The following is a 23,974-nucleotide window of genomic DNA, read 5'->3' on the forward strand; positions in this document are numbered from 1 at the left end:
CCCATGTTGATTTGGCACATCATCATGAAACATCATCTTAAACTTGAGGATAACAGTAGGTTTGCAATGTATCCAATGTAGTCATATCATATTTATCAGCTAGCAGCCTTCTCCATCTCATTTTCAGTAGCAAAGTTATCAGTATGAGTAAAGTTGTCATGGTATCAGTTTTTATGAATATAATATTACTAACAGACCAAAACAAATACTGGCTTGGACATAATCTATGCTGGCCTTGGCTTTTCCTGTTGGAATGGGTTACTTCAGACTTACTAGAATAAATAGGGTCACAGTGAAATAAATAAACCTTTCCAAACTAAAATAAAAAATGTATTCTTGAACCATTTGGCTTTTAAAAGTCAAGTTACAGTAGTATGTGCAATACAACGTGACTGTAAAAGCACATTTACCAGATTCTTTTTCTAAAGATGTGATTAAATCTGCCTGTGGTTGAAATGTGAAAACAAAAGGCGAAAGAGATTGTGGGATTATCACTTTTCTTATGACCTTTGATGAAGAGGTTAGATTGACGTTTCTGTAGACAGTGAAATATGTGTAACTTAAATCCACTTTTAATCAATTGTTTACTGTTTAAAAGTCACAGAGAGAAATAATGTTTTCAGTAACATTTTCTGTATATTATCAGTACCTGTATATTTACATTTACATTTACATTTAGTCATTTAGCAGACGCTTTTATCCAAAGCGACTTACAAGTGAGGTACAAGGCAAGCAAAAATCTAAGTCAAGGAGAAAACATCAAAGCAAAGTCCTATCAGAAAAGTGTTCACAGTTCACGAGATACAAGTGTAAGAGAGCAGAAATGTTTTTTATTTTTATTTTTTTAAAGATTTAAGTGCATAGGAAGATGTGGAAGAGTTCAGTTTTCAGCAGTTTTTTGAATATTGGGAGAGAATCAGCTGAGCGTGCAGCGTTTGGTAGCTCGTTCCACCATCGTATATAATACAATATGTACAGTATGTCTATCTGCTCAGATAGTGGTGATAGATGTGACTTTGCCTTAACTTTTCTTAGACCCATGTATGAAGACTTAACTACAATATTAGTCATGAGTGACAAATAAATTGCTGAAATTAAGCTTATGGAAGCAGCCTTCAGTACGAACATATCCGTAAACACACAATTCCGCTCGTTTGAATACATATAGCACTGTTTTTTAATTACATGAATTACAGAATGCATTATCAATTAGTGCAGGCTCTGCTCACCACATGCTGGGAAGCAGCCTGGTGCCTTTCTGGGTTTTGAGTGCTTAAATTGAACAGCTGAGTCATTGCTTTAGCTACTGTGGTCGACTGGATAATGCCAGTGTTATTAAACTCACATTTATCATATGCATGAAACACACCCTTCCAGCCAATGCACAGAAGTAGAAAACACTAATACACTTGTTGTCACAGTCTTTTGAGAGTAAAAAATATTAACAACAGTATAGTATGTAAGGTAAGGTAAAGTGCTTTATTTGTCATTTTACATACAAGGATTACAACAAAATTGACTACAGCTATAAGACTATGGGCCAATCTGACCTGGTACCTAACACACATGTTTTTAGCAGTAGGGAAAACCGGAGCTCCTGGAGGTAATCTACGCAAACACGGGGAGAACATGCAAACACCACACAGAAAGGCCCTGTCTAGTCCGGGGATTGAACCTTGAACCTTCTTGGCGTGATGCAAGACTGCTCCTCCATTCAGTTTATGCAAATGTCCAATTGTGGGTTTGTGCCAAAGGTAATAAAATTACCTCTGGGTGTATCTGACATATAGTATTGACAAGTTCTTTCGGCTTATCCTGTGAGTTCAGGGTCGCCACGGTGGATCATTTTCCTCATGTTGATTTGGCACAGTTTTTACGCCTGATGCCCTTCCTGACTTGACAAAAATAGGATGAAAATGAGGTCACAGTGATCTTGATCTCTGACCTTTGACCACAGAATCTAATCAGTTCATCCCTGAGTCCTGGTGGACATGCGGTAAATTTTAAGTTCCTTTCTGTGAATTGAACAGAGGAATGGGAGGTCACAGCGACCTTGACCTTTGGCTGCCAAAAATCTAATCAGCTCATCCAAGACCCCAAATGGACGCTTGTGCCAAATTTGAACGCTCACAAGAATGGAATGGAGGGAGTTTAGGTCACAGTGACCTTAACCTTTGTTGGAGCCATTGTTGATTCAACTTTATTTATATTCAACTTTATATTATTATGCAGTAAAAAAGGAGCAGGGTGATCGACTTAAGAGCTTTAACTGGTAAGGAGCAATGGTTGCTTTTAAAAAAATCAATGTGTTGCATGAAGCATAGAAAAACCAGCAACGTTTGGTGACATTTTATCCAACCACCTACTGTTTCATGGTAAACATAATTCTCTCTGTCATGCTTCTCCTCCCTTTCCAGTTTTAGATTAGAAGGGTCCACAGTTTGTCAAACATGTATTTGCATCTATTCATTTGCCACTAGGAAAGATGCTGGTTTGGATTTCATTGACTGCAACTTGAGACTACAGCCCTGTCATAGCACATGGCATGGATATGCATGACTTTCCACTGCAGATGTTGTGTTTATGTTTCAAAGCTGTCTTAAAAAGAAAATACAGTACTATGTGTTACTTCTCTTGGTCTAGGCTTACAGCCACAACACCCTAAACCACATTGCCTTTGATATTAAGTTTTATTAGCAGCTGTATTGCTGTTTGCATGCATTTAATAGTCAATTTGAGATGTTTAAAAATAGCAACACTCAAGTTTCCATAATTTTACTTTATTCTGATTAACAAAAGTGCTGCCGCTGTAAAGTTGAAGCTTTGTATAGTTCAGCCAGAGATGTGTTAAAAGTCCTCCAGTATTTTTGGGAGGGACAGTGCTCAGCCCTGCCCTGCAGACAGAGCATTACAGCATCATCACAACCAGTCAGTACTCATGTTACCAAATTCTAGCAAAATAATACTTTTTTTTTCATTTTTCCATTGCATGTGACTTTGGGCAGCTAAGATCCATAACAACATGAGGAGCCTAGACATGGAAACACAGAGCAAGGCTTGCTGGTTGCATTATTTATAGTGACACGTGTCCCAGTTACATGCAAGTTATAAAGTGCTAAGATGCAAAGTGATCTTTTGACCTCTGTTCACTGCTATCTCGCTGACTGTATATGTCGTTGTTGATCATTTACAGTAAAATAGTTAATATTCAATATAACTTAATTATTACCCTAACCCTTCAATAAAGAAATAAAAGATTATCACTGTTTGTGTTTTATCAGCTTAGAAATACTGCGTTTGTTGATATCTGATTGGTAATGAAGTTAAGATGACTAAATAATGCAGATAACCAGGACATGCCAAACAGTTCCATTGCTTTTTCTTGCAGCTGCGTTTGTTCGATAGAAATGTGTCCCACAACTCTTAATGTGAAGAGGTGTAGTGAAAACCACCTGTCACAGAGACTCACTGAACACCACTGGTAACAGTGCAGAGATACTCTCCTCTGCACTTCTATAAGGCTATTAGCTTTTTTTATTCATTGTAATTTACCTGACGGGCTGTGCCGAGCATGGAGCAGCATAACAAGTGAAGCAAAACTCCACTGGAAAGTGGAGAGGGAAGGCTGTGCAGAGCAGAGAAGAGTTTGTCTTCATCTTTAAAAAACTTAAGGACCAGGAGTTAACCTGGAGGAGTATATGACAAAATCCCATTTTTTGTAAGTAAATCTACAGTTTCAAATTTCCTCCCAGCTTGGAGTGAGCAGTGCAGTAACAATTTACAGCTCTGTGTAATTTGGTGTGCATTTACTCTTTAATCAAATTTCAGCATCTGTAGTCTTCACTTCAGAGGTGTGTGTGTGTGTGTGTGTGTGTGTGTGTGTGTGTGTGTGTGTGTGTGTGTGTGTGTGTGTGTAGACAGGGCTCAGTGTACCTTTAATGAGCATCCCATCCCTGAGACATTCGGACTCACACTGCAGGTCATCACTCCTCTGACACAACACACACACACACACACACACACACACACATACAGACACACACAACTTCTGCTTATCCACTTCTCTGTTTCTCATCATTGTTTATTTTCCCCCACTACCTTGGCTACTAAGCCAACTATCTTGGTCAGCAGTTTTTTTGCATCTGGCACGATGACACACAGTGAGCGATCTTGGACAAACTGCGAATGAAAGCAGCAGAGACCAGGTGGAAATGCTTTTTACAGTTATTTCCTTAAGCTCTGTTTAGTTAAGATCAAACCAAATATGGTTTGGATTCGATTTAGAGTAGGGCAAAACAATCTGTCAAAATCAACCTACGTTTTACTGGCCTCTGTGTGTTTTGGAGCTGTTCCCTAACTTATTTTGGCAAAGTTTAGTAGTGGACAGTGTTGGTAGCAATCATTGCTCTTTCAGTAGTTCATATTATAAGAAAAAGAATGACTCAGTGTTGTAGCACAATTTAGCGTATATTTGATATATTTCAGATGGCTTACTGCTAATAATAGCTGTGCCATAATACAGACTGTGCCGTGTTGTCTGTACTATCACTTAACTATACTTTTGAAAAATTAGTGCAGTTTAAGCATATAGGTAAAGAAGTAAATCCAAACAATAAGTGTAAAAATAATATCACAAGAAGGACCAGGTGAAATTGGGGTCTTGCTATAGAAAAAGTTTACCAGACAGGTGTGAACTTTGTTTCCAAGTGTCTGCATGTTGATTTTGCATACTTTGCTGAAATAAGCTGCTAGCAGTGGCCGTCCGGGAGCTAGGACGTGGATTGTTGTGGATTGACGTGCTGACTGTTGTCAGCTGTGTATTGGTTGCGCTTAATGTACTAAAACATGCAAAACCACTGGTATTTTTTGAAACCTTAGTATAGTGCCTGCTTTCTGCATCAACACTAATATCTTTTTGTCAGAATGTCATGTGTGCAGATATAACGGTGCATCTGGGACTAACTGTTTTTTGATATACTGTAGGATCTTCAAACTTCAATGCATTTCCCAAGAAAAGCTGGGCGGACAAATACCATTGCATGTCTACTAAATGCTAATGAACATTACACCTGCAGTGAAATGTTTCAAAAATGCTTCGTACTTGGCAAATCCCATTACAATAGTTATAAAATAAGCTAGAGCACAGATAAATCCTACTAGCTTTTGTTTGCCGAAAGCAAAACAAAACAAGAAGAAGAATGAGAATCTCTTTGGAAACTCTTCCACAACTGCAATTATCCTTAATTTGTGCTTTAATTTGTGACACATGTTCAACCAAATTAAATTACTTGGTTCTTTATACTTGGCTCTTTCATCAAACAGCTGAATTACTGCTGCTGTCCACTAATTCAGTGCCATGGGGCATTTTGCTGTCTTTGACCTGTAGATACTCTAAAATAGAGTATAAACGTTTTTCACAAGCTACAGAAAAACGTAGTACATATTTAAAGCTACAGCAGTGACCTTAGAATTTAGGTCAGCTGGTACATGGTGGCACAGCTGATCTAAAAACATTATCACTACTTATCAAACATTATCTCTACTTCTGCAGTCTGTTCCTGGCTGAAGACACGTCACTAAAATATTTGGGCTGTTGTCCTGTAATACACCTGTAGTGCACCTGAAAGTGTGTCTTGGAGCACTGAGAATGGTTTGCTCTTAAGCTTGAGGCTTCAAAGGCTTCAACTATGTCATTTGTATGTGTTCGTATTTCACTTGATTAAAGCTGTACTTTCTAACGTTATGGTGACGACCCACAGAATTATCCTGTTTGTAACACAATTGAACTCTCCATTGTTCAATTTTGGAAAGATCCGCTTTTTATATTGTTCATCAGATGTCATTTAGAGATGGAAGTTGTGCAATTTCTCCATCCTCATTAATGGCTTTAGTCGTTTCTTATTTTAGAAGGGGAGGAATTGGTTCTCATGGCTGTCATCCAGATTTCGCCCTCAGAAGGCAGAGCAGTATTGTAGTCGTAACACAGGGTGGACTGTGTGTCAGGTCTTGGTGTGGAAAAGGGAGAGCGGCACAGAAGGGAGAAAAGAGGGGGAAAGTGCCGCTTATGATCCTGAATCAAACACAGCCATTTCCTGTACCCCGAGCCAGAACTGCTCAGCACTCTCCATTTATGGTAATGGTATTTGCATGAAGGGAAAGCCTGGGCTTATGGATTAGAATTGGTGTTAGAATTCCTTTGTATTAAATTCTGGGAAAAAGGTCTGGTCCGATAGTCTCATAGTTTGGCTCTGAATTATGTGAATGAACACACGTCTGTCTTTCGTAGATCTTTTTCATAGTTCCATTAATAACTGTTGTTATGATATTTGTTAGGATTTCAAATATTCCTCTCATCACCATGTTTTATTGACACCAGATGCTCTTTTCATTACTGTGTCTTTGTTGCTAAGTTCAGCGGGAAGTGTGTGGTTCCATGGTGATGTGTTGTTATGGCCACAATAGACTCCAGTTGTGTCTGATGTCCCATGTGTGTTTGCGTGTCTGTGTTTTCACTCTCACTCTTCAGCCATAGGCATTCAGCAACTCAGACATCCTTCAATCTGAGCTGAAGGGATTTTGTTAACATTACACCTTATAGTTGTAAAATGGACTTTATTGGAAGTGTACAAGTTTGAAATGAAAGAATGTTTGATTTGTTTTTCAGTTGCATCACTTTAATTTTATGTGTCTGTTTGAATGTAAATAAATTCATTTCATTATTCTGTTTGCTGTCAAGATTAAGCAGACAGCTAAAAAGTGTCTACTAAATGATATTTACATCAAGTTCCTGTGTCGTGCACTGTTTTAGCCATGTTAATTGTGCATAACTTATGCATGTCCCATTCCCCTTATATGTAAGCGGTTGTGTTGTGTAAGAACATCTGCATCAGAGGAGAGTGGTTGTTTTGGGCACCTATCAGATAGTTTCTCTGTGTGTATGTGTGCAGCTACTCCCTTTGAGTACAAATATTTTCTTAGTCCTCTTTCCTCATTAAACAAGTTCTAAGTCAAAACAGATGATAAAAATAAATGATTATCAGAATATTGGACATTTACCTCCTCCATATACAGCTTATTACCTCCCCCTCCTTGAATCTGCACTCTAGTCATTCCAGACATAGCAGAGGGTTCAATTGTTTTCACTTTGTTGCTGGGCCAGCACTTCTCCCTAACGTCTTCTTTCAAAGAAAAGATTTTGTCTTACAAAGTACAACTTTTGATATGTAGGTGGCAACAAGAGGATGGCAAGTGTTGATCAATAAATACAGTGTGATGGTTGTTTCTGGATGTTACTGGGGGTTAGTCCCCCTGGGCAGCCCATCAGAGCCCATCTCTTCTAAAGATAAGTTTCACTTGCTAAGCAGAGTAGGTTATCTGTTGTTTTTGCGCGATAGGAATGGGATTTTTGGAGCATATAATTTAGTTTTAGTTTTTGTTTGGGAAGCTGTCTTTGTATGAACCCAGGGTTTTATAGAGACAGATTTTCTTCTCTTTTCATTGTCCACAAAAACACTAAGTGAGTTTGTGTCTGTGTATACAGTACCTTCACAACATGAATTGGTCTCATTAACTCCTACCAAATGTTCAGATTTCCACCTGTCTTTCACTGGCAGATATCTTTGTCCCAGTGACATCACCACTCGTGTCATTGCTGGTAAGAAAGGGGAGAAGTCAGCATCTCTCTCTCTCTCTCTCTCTCTCTCTCTCTCTCTTTCTCTCTCTCTCTCTCTCTGCCGCACCTAAAAGCTGTAAAACACGTTAATGGGTGCGATCTGGACAATTAACCAAGCAACAACTTTCTGGTTGCTACTGAGGAAAAATACCACCTGAATTAGGCTGAAAAGCTGTTAAAATTCTTCACCATCTCCCATGCTATGACAGAGTCTGTAAAATGGTTTTAATTTTGCTGTTGTAAAGAATAAAGTCACCCTGGAGCATATTAAACATTTGTTAGCTGAGTTCATTAATAAAAAGGAGTCTGTGGTGGTTTATTTTGTTGCTCCTTGATGCTAGCACAGTTCTGCTCTTTGCTATATTTATTGGCTTTTATTCACTGCTATTATAAAGTGATTGTTTCCACTAAAGATTATAGCCTTCAATGTGAAATTCACAAGTTTTTTATATAGTAAGTTGGATGCATTTGCATTTGCATTGATGCTGCATCCAAACCAGAATAATACTGAGGTTTTTAGTTCATTTTTGACATTTTTGGAAATAGCTGCAGGGAAAACATACTGCAGCTTTTGTTCTTATGTTCCAGAAAACAGACTGTGCCCAGTTCTCATAAAAGTGAAAATGTTCCTATTTCAATTTTAAAATTTTTACTTTGTAGATTTCTTGTTTATCTTGACTTTGAATGGGATCTTGGATTTGTAGTAATGGTTTTGAGCAGTAACTGCAGCGACATGTCATTGTTAACTTATTGTGCAAAAAATCTTTAGTTTGAACGTAATCCAGCAGCTAAGTGGGATGTGATATAACTAAAAGCTCTAGAGCAGCTGCTAAAGACAATAAACAGCTGATTACTATTTATTTAACTATGAAACCCCCTATTAAACTTGCATGTCATCTGACTGTACTAAATTAGTTTTTTTTTTTTGGTGGTCTTGCTCTTTCCTTTTCCCACACTTCCTCACTAAAGAGGGAGGAAGTCAAGAGTTAACTGGTGTGTTGACTAATGTTCTGGATGTTCTCAGTGGCTTTGAGTAAGTCTCCGTCCAGGAGAAACAGACTCACTCGCAGCACATTCTGACCCTCATCCACAGTAGCCAGTCAACACTGACTCATAGTGCAAGATGAATGTCCTCAGTTCTCTGGAGGCTCACTCGGCTAAACGAAAAAACAGGAATGTAGGGATAAACCAGATTGTTAGGATGTGGATTCAACTTTGGTTAGAGCATCTTTAACACTTGGACAAATAACACAAAGCACTTCTGGGAACCTGACCGTCAAAGTAAACATGGCTCATCAGAAAATGAGAAAATGTGCAGATATTGAGCTTTTTTTTGCTGGTGTGTTAATGACACATGTTTTTTTCATTTTGTCCTATTATTTTAACTGTGTGATAAAACCGCACCACATCTGATTGTGCAGTTCATTCACAAAACACAGCATCTGTGTGTTTTGTTGTGTCAAAGGTTTTAAAGGCCAAATCTGCAACGTTTTTATCTCCAGCAGTTAAAAACTTCTTCTTGAACATAATCAGACAGTGGGCAGCAATGGTTCAAAAGTGAAGTTAGGTTTATTGACATAAAACCTGGTCTGAAGGTCTGGGCTACACAATAACTCCTTCCAGGAGATTCAACTTTTTTATTTAATTCAACAAGCAAAGATTTGACACTATTATTTCCAGAATTATTATTATTTTATATGAATTATTTTCATATTTTGGCATTTGTCCAATTATCTATAGATCCTATTTATCAGCAATAATTATATCCAATAATTCATACATTAATACAATGATAGTGATGTAAGAACACCCCTTTTTCTGATTTGGATGCTTTCCCCTAGTCAAACACTAAATGAGCTAAATTCTTACCCTTTATTTTTTCTCCACAGTTGCCAATGTCAGACTCTCAATACATCCATGCCGTCTCATTGTGTCTTTCTGTGTGACCTAACAATTGTGCATTGTTTTTTGTTGCAGGGGAGCCGGGGGCACTACCGGTACCACTGGCAGAGCCACAATGTCAAACACAGCGGAGTGGATGACATGGTGCTGCTCAGCAAAATCAATGAGGACGCCATCGTTGACAACCTCAAGAAGAGATACATGGATGACTACATCTTTGTATCATTTGCAAGTCGCAAGGCAGTGTGGAATAGCTCAGTCCTGTCTCATCCCGTCTATTCCCAGAATAGCTCAATAGTCATTCAGCAGGGAGTAATAGGTCAGGGTTGAAAGGAGACGTCTTCCTCCTGAGACGCTGCTGTGAGCAGGGTTGTTAAAGGGCCTCTTTGAACATACCTCCACTCAGTGGCCTGAGTTCTGCTTCTTCACCAAAGTCAGATTTAGCCTAGTTTTGTCTCACTTTGGTGCAAATGTGAACAAACTGGTGTGAAGAGGTGTAGCTTGCAAAATTGACAAATCTAGTCTATTTTTTAGCCAAAGCACTGGTGCTTTGTTGTTTTGAGTAGCCATAATTTTTAATTGAGATGGGGATTGAAAGTCTTGCTGAAGGCTTTTATTTTTATACAGCTTTTCATTGCACAAATGGTAGGTTTAGGTTTTTAAAGTACAGCTGTGGCCACACACACACACTGAAACACACACACACATAGATGCTCACATATAGGCTGTTCATGATGTGAAATGAGTCGATGAATGAATGAATAACCCCTTTGAAAAGCAATGCTGCCTGTGCTCAAAGCAGCTCATTACATAAACTTCATCCACGCTGCAGCAGTGGTCAGGATCACGAAGTTTAGTAAATGCTAGCAGTTTTAGGTTCGACAGCACTGAGTCAGGCCTTTGATTTGGCTCAATAAATAGACGTAACTGTGAGGTCTCCCTGCCAAGGCTGTGGGTCACTGTAGGCCACCCACAATAGCAGCTTTATTTGCCTTGAGCAGCGTTTTGGCTTCAGGGCATAAAACCTCACAGTGTTTCATGGCAGGTCCATTCTGACATTTGTAGGCATGATTCTTTCTTTAGACTCTGCTTCACACTCTGTTGACATCATGATGACATCATTTCTTTCTTTCCTGTTTAATTTGAATGTTTATGCACAGTATGTTATTAGTTAGTTTGCTGGTATGTCTTCACTGTATGGTCCTTAATATGATCAGACATACATCGGCCCTGTGCTTATCTCTGTCAACCCATTCAAGCAGATGCCATACTTTGGGGAAAAAGAAATTGAGATGTATCAGGGTGCTGTAAGTATAACTTCATCTTTTCTAAAAGACACAAGATTCCTAAACTCATTTTACAATGTGTCACTGAAGTGATTTTAAGATGGCAACAAACTGAAGGACAAAAGCATTTAAATGAAATAGGTCAGATGTGACTTTCTAGCAGGCTGGTGGACATGTTGCTATCAGATATTTGACGCACCCACTGCAAAGCCTTGGCAGTACCTTCAGAGAACATCCTGTATGAGTCTGACTTCTCTTGGCAACCTTGCTCAGAGTGAGCTTATCTCCGTGTGCTACTTTTGAAATCCTGACTGACTGTGAAATCGCTTAACATCACAAAGGCCAAATTTAACTGTTTGGCACATTGTAGTTGTACATAAGTGCGCTGGGTTCAGATTTACGTAGTCTACAATACCTCTGAACTCTTTGAAACAATCATGAATGTGCCATCTTTGCTCCTCAGCTAGAAAGGAAACAGATTTTGTAACTTAGGTCCTATAATCTACAGATCAGTACAGACATCAGTACAGACATCACTGTGAAAATGAGTTAATATATAAATTATTATTATTTTATACCATCAATAAGTTACATTAAAAGACCAAAAGTAATCTCTCAACACTTTCCAATTTCCCTATTTCGGTTTCCTCTGCCAGCTGTAGTTTTTAGCAAATGTGACTCAAATGTAGTAAAGGGTGCTTTTGTTTTCAGCCATGGATTATCAGACTTTTGATGATCTAGTTCAGGTTTACAGCTGCAGGATGTTGCAAAATAAACGAAATGCCCGGATTTATAATAATGCAGGATTATGTAAAGCAGTGATGTGTTTTTGGACAATAGCTCTTCCTAAAGCAGCTTCTCTTTATTGTTGGATTTCATAAGATTTGATGACAATAAGGAAGTTGTAGAATAGTCATGTCCTTTAAAGTGTTCTTTGTTAAAGCTTTGCAATATTAACAACTTCTTTGACTTCTATTTCATTTTAATCAAATTCTTCTGTCAACTCACAGGCTCAGTATGAGAACCCTCCTCACATTTACGCTCTGGCAGATAACATGTACCGAAACATGATGATTGACCGGGAGAACCAGTGTGTTATTATCAGGTAAGACTAGAGTCACATGCCATTATCTGCATTCTATACACATCATGAACTAATTGCATGTTGTTGTAAGTATGCAATAGCAAAATTTGTGACACTGTGCTAAACACACAGTATATATAATAGTACTTTGATTGGCTAGGTGAGTATAATGGTTTTTATTTGTTACTTTCACCCATCTGTGTGCCAAATCTCCAGGATTAGACAAAGTGAGACAAAGATTAGATATATTAGTTTGTACAGAATGACCTGTGAGATGTTGTAACAATGCTGCAGTTACTGCAGGTCATGATACTGGTTCACAGGGGAGCGGGAGAACAGACCCAACTGGTTTCACCACATCATTTGGTACAGCTGACTGACTGAGTGTGACGTGTTTGTTTCGCTTTTTTTTCCATATCAGTCTCAGAATTTTTTAGCCAAATGCAAATAAAGGATAAAGAGGCCCAAATATCTAATAATGAAACAATTCAGAGTTCACAGCTGGACGTGGCCTCTGTTCACTCAGGATGTGAGGTTGAAACAAAGCAGCTCATATTGTTGCTATTTTTGAAGAACTTCCTGGTTAAAAAAAAACAAAACAGGAAGAACACCTACATGGCCTCCTTGGCCCAATCCCTCCTCACATTTAGCGAATTATTGTTGCTTTACAGGCATCTTTGACGTTGTTTTGTGAATGATTTGAGCCACAAAGTTGTTGTCATGACTGGGGCTTTACCCTACAGTTCAGTCACCTGAGAAGCGTGGTTTTCTATAGTGCTTACCTCATGAAGAATGACCCTGGCTTCAGCACTTTTGCCTGTTGTTTGGACAGCCAGCAGTTGCTGGTCCAGTTTCCCACATAAAGGCACTGAGGTGGATTTTGTGATTGTTTGAATCAGCAAACAAAAGCATGGACGTGGTTTTATGACGGAGTTGCAGTGAACTGCTGGGCAGGCAGTGGCGCCAACACGGGCCTGTGTTAGCGCTTTTTCACATTTACACAAGAAAATGAGTGCAGTAACCACACAGGGAAATCAGGATGAAGCAGCGAGGCAGTTTTGACAACTCTTACTGGGAAACTGTGACTTTCCCTATCATCATTAAAAAAAAAAAACAATTGGCATAACATGCATTTAATAGTTAATTTTCCATGTGCTCACTGCGGCATGCACCTGAGGTATCCCTAGAAACCCACTGGGTATCACATTTACAGCAGCAGGTATGTTGCTGCTGCCCTTATCAACTTGGCACTCCCCAATAAACTATTAGATAAAATCAGGCTCATGACATTTTTGAAAGGCTCAACCATTACATTTGTTGTTGGAAAACCAGTTGTTTTACATCTTCTCCTTGAACAAATAACACCCATATCCTGCCAGGAATACACGATCTCTGTTTGTTAGCAGTTTCACCTCATGCTTAAATTTCAGTCTTGTAGGCAACATGTCATCTGAACCACAGCTCCTGAAGTCTAATCCTACAGAAACAGCAGGTTTTACACTTTTCTCTTTAATGACAATCCATGAGCTCATATCCTGGCTCTTTTGGCTGTGCTTTCTTTTCATATGTGCCAACAGAGCAGGGTGTTGTTATAATTAGACCAGTTTTAAAAAGGACAGTGTGAGTGTGTGATTGCCAAGAGCCTTTGACTGACTGAAAATACAGGTGTAGTCATAGGGCGTTACCTATTGTGCCCAGCATTATACAAAGGAATGAATGTTCCATTTATTTTTAAAATTTTCATCTGCATTTAATTGGACCTGCCTAAATTCATCTGCTGTATTCCTGCCTTGTGAAGCAGTCATAGCACCATACTTTTACTCTTTAGATCTAGTTTGGATTTAGATCATTAAAAGATAATATAATTAAAATAAGTTGGATTCTATTGTTGTGGTCTCTTTAGGTCTCTTCAAATTCTCTTAACATTCTTAAAACCACATCTCAGCATCTTCTCTCAGCGACTGGGGTTATCTTAGCTGTGATTATGTGAATACATGAAATATTATTCATTTAATAACAGTTGGTCATATACATACTGCTATCTGTGGTCTCTCTCTGGTCTTTGGAGTCAGAATTTGATGACCTTCTTTGGCTCCTGGGTGATGGCTTTGATGCCATGACTGGTTTGGGATAGCTGATGCTGCACATTCAGTTTTTGGCCCACAGTTAAGATTCGCAGCTTTAAAGTTCACAGCTGTTGCATAGAAACACATACACCTTCTTGGCTTATTGTTTTCTTTTTGTTTAAAGAAAAAAAGCCGCTTTACAGTCCTCATAATATTTAATTTACCAACATTATTTCTCTATTTTCAAATGTTTGTCTTATTTTAACTCCTGTACTTCAGTTTAATTTCTCTGTGTAAAGCACTGTGGTCAATGCAAATTGTTTATGCATGTTCTGTGTAAATACACTTGACTTGACCTTTTCTCCAAGGAGCATGGGGAAAATCATTTTAGGCTGAAGGGATGATTGCTTGTGTATTTTAGCTTATGGGTAAAGCAATAATAGAGGCAGCTGAGAGCAACATAAGCGCATCTGCTACAAAACATTGATTGCCATTTATAAATCAAGATCAGTACTTGTATACTAGTACTCCATGCAGGCAAGTACAAAGTTATTTTACAATATATCTTGCGCATACTCATCTCTTATTTTAATCCACTGTAGTCAAAATCCTTAATAACACAACCACAGTATTCAGAAGTATAGAAATAAACATTGATTGCCATTTATAAATCAAGATCAGTACTTGTATACTAGTACTCCATGCAGGCAAGTACAAAGTTATTTTACAATATATCTTGCGCATACTCATCTCTTATTTTAATCCACTGTAGTCAAAATCCTTAATAACACAACCACAGTATTCAGAAGTATAGAAATAAACATTGATTGCCATTTATAAATCAAGATCAGTACTTGTATACTAGCACTCCATGCAGGCAAGTACAAAGTTATTTTACAATATATCTTGCGCATACTCATCTCTTATTTTAATCCACTGTAGTCAAAATCCTTAATAACACAACCACAGTATTCAGAAGTATAGAAATAAACATTGATTGCCATTTATAAATCAAGATCAGTACTTGTATACTAGCACTCCATGCAGGCAAGTACAAAGTTATTTTACAATATATCTTGCGCATACTCATCTCTTATTTTAATCCACTGTAGTCAAAATCCTTAATAACACAACCACAGTCTTCAGAAGTATAGAAATACAATGCTACAAATACAATGTTCTTGTTTTTTTCTCATAACAAATAAAAAGAGTCAACTTGAACATACTGTACCGAACATATAACTTAAAGTAGTTGTGTGGGAAAGTTGGAATCTTTATTAGATTTAAAGCCACTAGAAGCCAGTGTTGACTGTGCATCCTTATCATAGCTGGTGCCAGTATTGATTTATGAATGCTATTACTTAAACCTCCTTGCCTCTGTGTTCCATTGTTTAACTCCTTGTTTGGTTAATAAATCTCTACAGAAGTTAACAATGCCTTCAGCTTCTGAGCTCCACAACAACAAGACTCGCCCCTCTGGGGGCCCAAAGTGGGACTTCAACTACTGCAGCAACTTACTGCAAAAAATAGCTTTTCTGAGAATAACTTTCAGGAGGAGAAACAATGTTCTCAGAGGGAGCTCAGGAGGGATTTTTTTGCATTTAAAGCTAAAAGTCTACATTTCAGTTCCCCTAATTCATGTTAATTGATATAATTTTAGTGAAGTAGCACAGACAATCCATGCACAGGATTCAGAAGAACTTATATGAAATATGGAGGCAGGGTTTCAGCCATGCAGAGACTGCTGTGTAATAGAGTGGCTCCCATGACTTCCTCTGGCAGCCTCTAACAGTCTGCAGCTGTGTTTCTCACAGAGGCATTACCAACCTGACTCTACTTTAAGGCACAGAAAGCAAAAAACAGACTCCACTCTCATGGATATCCAAACCACATATGTCAAAATAAGTATGACCCTGGCAAAGTGAAAGGCAAGGAGGAAAATAGACAAGTGTTGGATGAGGGGGGAAAAAAATCTGTAAACGTGACAAAAGCTATCAGTCATTTGCCCTTCAATGTGAATATGGCTTCTAGTTGCTCAAAAGCCCATTTCGATTCATACAGTGAATGGAGGGTGTACACATGAAAACAGGGCCTGGGACTGTACCTGCTGCTTTATCAGGTTTACTGTGACTGATGGGCCAAAGTTCATCTTTGCCTTGAAGCAAGCTTACAAAAACACAAATAGACAAATTATAATTGAAGTTGCTCTTTCAGCAAAAAGATTAACAGTGTAATATATTTAAATCAGGATTTTCACCATTAGAATGAGGAATGAAGTAATATCCTAACAGGTTGAGCATGGACATCAAAAGTGACCTAAAGTAGCAGCATTACAATGTTTGCTATGCTCAGCGGCTCAAAACGTCCAGTTGGCTGATGTGTGTTCAGAAAATCCAATCATCTGTCTTTGGCAGAGAACATAATTTGATGCATGGATGTTTTGGGCCAAGCATTTCCTCAGCGTGCTAATTGTTCAGACCACACGCAGATGGATAAGATGGGCTGAATAATCAACAAGATGCATCTGGCAAAACAATGAATGGGATCAGGGAAAAAGCCTGAAGCAGCATGAGCAAATACATTAAAGTGAGTCCAGTATGTCCCTCAGAGGATACCTTGTGTTTTCATAATGGTTCATCAGATCAATAGATTAGCGAGGATGGTGCAATAAACACAGCCTTTCTCTGTCACACGTAGCTATTTGGACAGACAAAAAAAACAAAAAAATGTGCAAAGTCACTCCACAGCCATCGGATACAATAGAAAAGTATAGTATGAATCACATATGCATGTTGTCACACGGTCTAAGCATGTAGAGCAGCAGGCATCTCATGTAATTAGTTGATACACTGGGTGGATTGTAATGTGACTCAGAGGGTAAGATTGCGTGCTTACATTTATGTCTGTTTTTCAGTGGAGAGAGTGGAGCAGGGAAGACTGTGGGAGCCAAATATATCATGGGCTACATCTCCAGAGTGTCAGGAGGTGGACCTAAAGTGCAGGTGAGAGGAGCTGCTGTGTCTCCTTCAGGACCTTATGTAAAAAATGCACAAAATGTATGAATGTATGTTTTTTCAAGGAATATTACTTTTGTAGTGTGCATAACGTTGTAATATGAGTTACCAGTGATAAGGACGTACTGATTTCTATCAGCTTCAACAAAAAGAAGAAAGGGAGGAATCTGAAAAGGAATCTGCACTTTTTCGCCTCCTACTTGTAGAACCATTACCAAATTCAGCATGATTTGTTATATCCGTGCACATTTGTATAAAGTAAAACCACCTGTTGCTGCTCTAAATCCTTCCTGCACCTACAGTATCTCTCCCTCCCTCCTCATCTTATCATCCCTATACCCCATTATGAGCCCATCAGCAGCCTCTTTTTCACCCAGCCCCCTTTAGCCATCTGGTAGCCTCTCCAACCAGCAGATGTCTGGTTCCTAAGCTCGATAAAGATCTAAAGTGTGACAAGGAAATGCCTGCACCATGATGGCACTGGGATTTTTATATATTTAATCCTCCCTGCTACATCACAAATCATCTTCAGGCTTCAAATTAAGCAGAGCTGGTGGTCCAACTGGTAAAACTACTGTAAATCCTCTGTGTCATATCTATGAACATAACTATTTTTAAACTAAGTTATAGTTTGAACGTCCACTTTTTAAAGCAAATTCTTATTAGAATTATCTTGGTTAGACAGTGGACAGACTTGCACAGGCATACTTCTCATATTCTTCTGTTTAGATTCGATTCTCATTCACCTCAGCTATATACGCTGTGCTGAATGCTCGGGACAGCACACACATTTGGTTTTACAGTACAGTGTTTTTACACATAGGTGTGAAATAGTTTGGAAAAAACTTCCTGCCAGTAGCATATCTGTTCATTTGTCAGTGCATTATCACCTTCACAAGCTAATTATATCCATCAATATTTATATATGATTAACAAGATACACAGATACATAACAGTATTGTTTTATTTTTGAAAGACGACATTCAGCAGTAGAACACCATGAAATAGTAAGAAATAACTATGAACATCTATAAATAGCGTGAAGTGTGAAGAGTGTGTTTGGATGTTTGGATGTTTATTTTTTTCTGGCAGGACTAAGTTTGTAACAAGAAAAAGTATTCCAAGAAATAACTTCTGTGTACAATAATGGAAGTGGGAATAGCTGTGTCTGCTGTCCTGATTTAAAGCTCATGTGTTTTTGACATGCAGATGGCTCACAGGAAAGATAATGTCCTCCAGACATTTTGTGTCTTGTCTCTTGATGTGCATTTTTGTGCGTGTGTCTGTGTGTGTGTGTACACATGCTTGTATTTGAGTGGAAATTCCAGGGACGTACACATTAGCATGTCAGCGAGGGTGTGTGAGTGTGTGGTGTCTCTGCAGTCTGTCTGTGACGTAGCTAATGTAACAACTCTTTGGACTTTTCTCCTTGCAGCACGTCAAAGACATCATCCTGCAGTCCAACCCGCTGCTAGAGGCCTTTGGCAATGCCAAGACTGTAAGAAACAACAACTCCAGCAGATTTGTAAGGCTTCCGTTTTACTTCTTTTTAATCGCGGTGCCAAATGTTGTGGCTCTATTGTTATGGATCAAAGCAGTGTGTTCATATACACACACACTTTCATTTTGGTTCTTTGTAATAATTTTAGATTTGTTTGTTCTCTGTCTGTGCATGTGCATTTTATGTCTATTTTTCAGTGTTTTGTGTATTTTGGTTGTTTTGAACCTCTTGTGGATAGTCTCAGGTCATTGTGTATCATTTTGGATCACTTTGCATCTTTTGTGGTTTTTCAAACCACAAATAAACAAGACATATAAACAGTAAGTTCAGGTGCTCTGGCCCGTGTTCAGTTATCCATCCATGCAGAAGAAGACCGATCGTCCACTGTTTATACGGGAAGTTTTTAAACTAGGATGTAAAGTTAAGGCAAAGCACATATTGTAAAAACTATATTCCCTCAGAAATGTTTTAGCTTTTAAAGCTTTAGCTTCTTTGCTTCAGGTTAGTACACAAAGTAGCATTGTTTCAGTTGCTGGGATATTTTCAGGTCAAGTTTTTGGGAAAATACTTTTGGTTTGTCACTAATGACCTGAGATCACTACTTCTGAGGTCCTGTCTTGGGATAAATGGTGTCTCTGTTCAGTGTTCAGTTTGCCTGGAAGAGACATTACAGGCTTGTCTGGAGAAGAGAGCACGATAAAAAAGCAGGATCATATTTTTTAGATAAATGTAAACCCTCACACCACAAGAAGTCTTAGTACAGCCAGGTGCCAGTTTTTTAGATCCTATAGCTCAGGCTTTAATATTCACTGCCAAACGTTCCAATTCTGAAATACACTTGCTTTGATCTACCAGGGGAAATACTTTGAGATCCAGTTCAGCTCCGGTGGTGAACCAGATGGAGGGAAAATCTCCAACTTTCTTCTCGAAAAGTCACGTGTTGTCATGAGGAATCCTGGAGAAAGGAGCTTCCATATATTTTATCAGGTGAGACTTCTAAAGAGGGAACTGGACTGATACGGGTCATAAAGAGCATCTGTGAGGGAATTTCAGGACACATTGGATACGATTTGCCATTTTGGCTGAACGAGCAGGATCTGTCCGTGTTTGTTGTGTGTGGCCTGAGGTCCCTGGAAAAGATCGAACAGTTTAGCTTTGCCACAGTACAACTTTCATCACACACAGATGGAGCTTAGAAAATGTACAAAAATAAAACAACTTACAGGATTTATGTAAAGTCGAATTTATGAACCAGAGCACACAGCGTTTGTTCACCATTGATTTCTGCCCTACAGTTGATAGAAGGAGCCAGTGGAGAACAGAAGAGCAGCCTGGGAATCACAAGCCTGGATTATTACACTTACCTCAATCAGTCTGGTTCCTACAAAGTGGACGACATCAATGACAAGAGTGACTTCCAGGAGACAACGGTACGATCTTGTCTCGTCTACTGGCAATAACACAACGCCCTCACTGGTGTCCAAAATGACGGCTCACAGTCTTCTCTTAAATATTCTCCCTCCCGACTCTTTTGTTTTCTTTTCCAATGATCTCCCACTGTTCTTGTTTATCACTCAAACCGCAACAGGGGTAATTAGAGACCATGAGTTAGGTACCGCAGGAGTACGTAAACCCACACTGGGGCCCTGATTTACCATGATCTTTTTCCTTTGCTTTCCCAGCATGCCATGGATGTGATTGGCATCTCAGTGGAGGACCGTGCCATGGTGCTTCAGATTGTGGCTGGAGTCCTGCACCTCGGAAATATTACTTTCAGGGAATCTGGCAACTATGCTGCTGTGGAGAGTGAAGAGTGTAAGTACATGACACCAGGACTTGTTCACACCAAAGCTAAACACTTGAAACTGTTAGCAACAACATCCAAAGCATAAAAAATGAACTGTTGTAGGTTTTTTGTTGTTCTGTTAACATTTAGTCACAAGAGCAGGTAAAAATAGGCATTCTGCTGGCACCTTTTATTTATTTTGGTAATTAATAGGTGTTGCCCTGATGGTTAGCTGTGTGTGTCCAACACACAGTTTCCTCTTAAAACAGTGGTGTGACCAGCATGTTGTTATCCAACCTGACTGTTGACTGAGAAATTTTTTTTTTGAAGTTACAGCAACTCATAGCAATTCATCAGAATAAGACATTAAAATAAATAAAAGCTATTAAGTTACCAACTTTTAAATTAAAGTCGTTAAAGTCGCCTGACCGTAATTTAAACTGGACTGTACATTTGTCAGAAGCCTTTCTGCTGAATCTGAATTTGTAATGGCATTGAATGAATGTGAAACTCAAACAAATCTCAATACTCATACAATACAGGTATGTAGATATGAAAGAACAGTCGGCTGCCGTTTAGCTAAACTTAAGCACAAAGAGTGTCCTGCCATCAGAAACACAAGCTGAGAGCTATTTCTGCACAAACTCACCATTACAAAACCACAACCTGTTGCTTTTCTGCTGCTTAGGTTGTAGTAAACAGACATGTTAAATCTGTATTAGTGAATGAGCTTTGGAGGCATCGGCAGGTGGGTTTCATTATCTCCAGACAGAACTAGACTAGCTATTTCCATCTGTGTCAGTAGACGCTTTGCAAAACAGTGAACACTTTCCAGAAAGGGTCAAATATTCCCTTAAAATGGGATGGATAAGAATATTTGACAGTTTTCTTTTCTTTATTCATCACCACCTTGCCTAAAACATATTCTCATTTACAGCTAGGTTGAGTCAGTGTTGGATAAGGAAAGTGCTACAATCATTATATGTCACATCTTATTGAAATGAGTGAAGATACATGTTTGACAAACCTCTGTACTGACAGCACTCCATCCTATCACTGTGATTATCCACTGCTGCTTTGACTAACAAATGTCCTGTGGGAGAACATGTGCATTGTTCCTGAAATTCACATACACAACACGTGACAGCCTCCAGCCTTCAGTACGCAATCCATACCTTCCCTTACCAACACACAGTGACTTTTCCTCATGCTTTAAGCAGGCATATGGCCAGTCACACCCTAACGTCCCAAAAGGGGAGCTACTGCAGTGGTCTGATGCATTCCCAGACACAGTGAGTCTGCAGGCCTGAGAGCTATTTCCTTTTAGGGGAAATGAGTCACTGTAATAAGGCAGGGAGGGGCTCCCAAGGGACAACATCAACACCAGGTCGGGGCAGATGATTGTGCACTCATCTTTTTTGAAGGGTTAGCATAATGCTATTCTTCTATTTTGCACTGAGCTGTAATGTTAAAGCTCATAATTTTAAAGGTCTAGAATCGCTACAATTTAGTGGTTTAGCGCCTTGTGATTATCAGTAGGGGCTGTGATTTCGATGCTTTATCACCAAGTGATAAGAGTAAATGCAGTGCAAAAGATATATTGGAGCGGTGGTGCTGTGGTTCTCCCTGCTTTGCTGTGGTTATATAAAAAGCCATTTCAAATGAATTCAGTCCTGGATCTTGATTTGCATACTGTTTCATAATTGCACAGCAACAACACAACATGTCTAACAGTAATTTGAACCATATATTATATGGCCTTTTTAATGATTTAAGGGACACGGGCATGCAAATGTTGGAATTCTTTATATAGACTTTAGTCAGTATATAAATTATATAAATTAATACAGTTTTTCTCTCTCCAACTGTCATTCAAAATGAGCACACACATTATCAAAGCTTTTTGTTACCAGTGAAATTTGAAAAGAGTCTCATTTAAGTGTTGTTTTCTTCATTTTTGTCGTTGACCAGTTCTGGCCTTTCCTGCGTTTTTACTTGGAATTGACCAGGACCGTCTGAAGGAGAAACTGACGAGTCGAAAGATGGACAGCAAGTGGGGGAGTGCAAAGGAGTCTATTGACGTGACACTGAATGTGGAGCAGGCGTGTTACACACGTGATGCCCTCTCCAAAGCCCTGCATTCACGTTTGTTTGACTTTCTTGTTGAGGTATGACTGCTTAAGAGCTCAGCGATGATCAAGCTGTGACAACCGATATGAGTTGTATATTTTAATAACACAATCCTTTGATTTCAGTCCATCAACAAAGCCATGGTGAAGGATCATCAGGAGCTAAATATTGGAGTGTTGGACATTTATGGATTTGAAATTTTCCAAGTAAGTGTTTAACGAGCCAGAACGAGGCTACTGGAATTTAGCTCTGTATCGACACATAAATTAGATGAACAGGTATTAACTTTGAGCATTTGAACAGATTAAACACAAAGGATGGAACTAATTTTTTAAGCATGTGGATTAAGTCCCATCTCCTGATTAGGGATGGCAGACTTCTAATCTGATTACTTGTATGTTTAGTTTGTGTTATGAGAAAAGTTCTGGACTTGTTGAGATTGAAAAAAACAAATGAAAATGTTTCTATACTGTTTTGGTTTGCAAAGAGCTCTAGGTTCTTATTGTGAAGTTGTTAGTTTGTACCATGACACGACAGAACATTATCCACTGTAAGCTAATCTGAAGGGCTCTCTTTGTGTACACAATGAAAGAAGACGCCAGCTGCATTCAGCTGGCTATGGCCTATCAGACAGAAAGATTCAGACCACCGTCACATAATTCTCATGCTGGAGGTTCATTGTGCTGCGAATGACACAGTTTGACTCTTTCTTTTAAAACTAGTCTGTATACAGCACTTGCTGCAAACAAAGGGGCCCCAGGGGAAATCCGTTTCCCACTGAAGGCCATGCTGTAGGGAGTCTATTAACCATGTTGTCTCCTCATTAGAAAAATGGATTCGAACAGTTCTGCATCAACTTTGTCAATGAGAAGCTCCAGCAGATATTCATCGAGCTGACTCTAAAGGCAGAGCAGGTAATGTTCCTTCAAATTCTTCTTCTGCTTTATGCTCGGTGTTTTATTTTCAGCCTCTCGGGATGTTTTACGCCTGCACTCAGCTCTTTCTTCATGTCTCTTTGTGTAGGAGGAGTATGTACAGGAGGGCATCAAGTGGACTCCTATTGAGTACTTCAACAACAAGATTGTGTGCGATCTCATCGAGAGCAAAGTAAATTAACCTTAAATACATAATAAAGTAAACAAACTAGACAGTTAAGAACTCACTCAACTCCTATGTTGCCTTTTTGATAATAGAAAACTCATGTAACCAGTGGATGAGGGTTAGAGCCGAAACAGCCAATTAAGAGAAAAGTATTTGACGACTACTGTCAATGTCAAATATTCTCCTATTTCGAGTGTTAAATCAGATAACTCAAAAAGAAAAAATATGTTGTAGCAGCTTAAATCATCAGATACACAGGCTAGAAGGCTCACGTGTGCAATAATTCACACAACAACGACAAAAGGTAAAAATCTGAACAAAACACTCAGAAACAATCCGGCACAGCTCCTGAGCATATGAGGACTTGATAAAACCAACTATAAATAGGAGAATAAAACAGAAAATGTTGAACTGATATCTGGTCCAGATCAG

At 38.9% G+C, this 23,974-nt stretch overlaps 1 protein-coding gene across 2 annotated transcripts in view; it reads left to right on the top strand.

Annotated features, from left to right (window-relative positions):
• Positions 1–23,974, top strand: part of myo1ea (myosin IEa) — a 43,991-nt gene that overhangs the window by 3,779 nt on the left and 16,238 nt on the right. For both annotated transcript variants that reach the window (XM_067485635.1, XM_067485642.1), the window contains exons 2-13: positions 9,650–9,793; positions 10,792–10,881; positions 11,871–11,965; positions 16,925–17,012; positions 18,460–18,549; positions 19,381–19,512; positions 19,821–19,955; positions 20,208–20,340; positions 22,283–22,479; positions 22,567–22,647; positions 23,269–23,355; positions 23,465–23,548. In XM_067485635.1, the coding sequence (XP_067341736.1) occupies positions 9,650–9,793; positions 10,792–10,881; positions 11,871–11,965; positions 16,925–17,012; positions 18,460–18,549; positions 19,381–19,512; positions 19,821–19,955; positions 20,208–20,340; positions 22,283–22,479; positions 22,567–22,647; positions 23,269–23,355; positions 23,465–23,548 (1,356 nt within the window). The remainder of the gene's footprint in view (positions 1–9,649; positions 9,794–10,791; positions 10,882–11,870; positions 11,966–16,924; positions 17,013–18,459; positions 18,550–19,380; positions 19,513–19,820; positions 19,956–20,207; positions 20,341–22,282; positions 22,480–22,566; positions 22,648–23,268; positions 23,356–23,464; positions 23,549–23,974) is intronic.

Source organism: Channa argus, chromosome 2, assembly GCF_033026475.1.
Source record: "Channa argus isolate prfri chromosome 2, Channa argus male v1.0, whole genome shotgun sequence".
NCBI classification, from domain to species: Eukaryota; Metazoa; Chordata; class Actinopteri; order Anabantiformes; family Channidae; genus Channa; species Channa argus.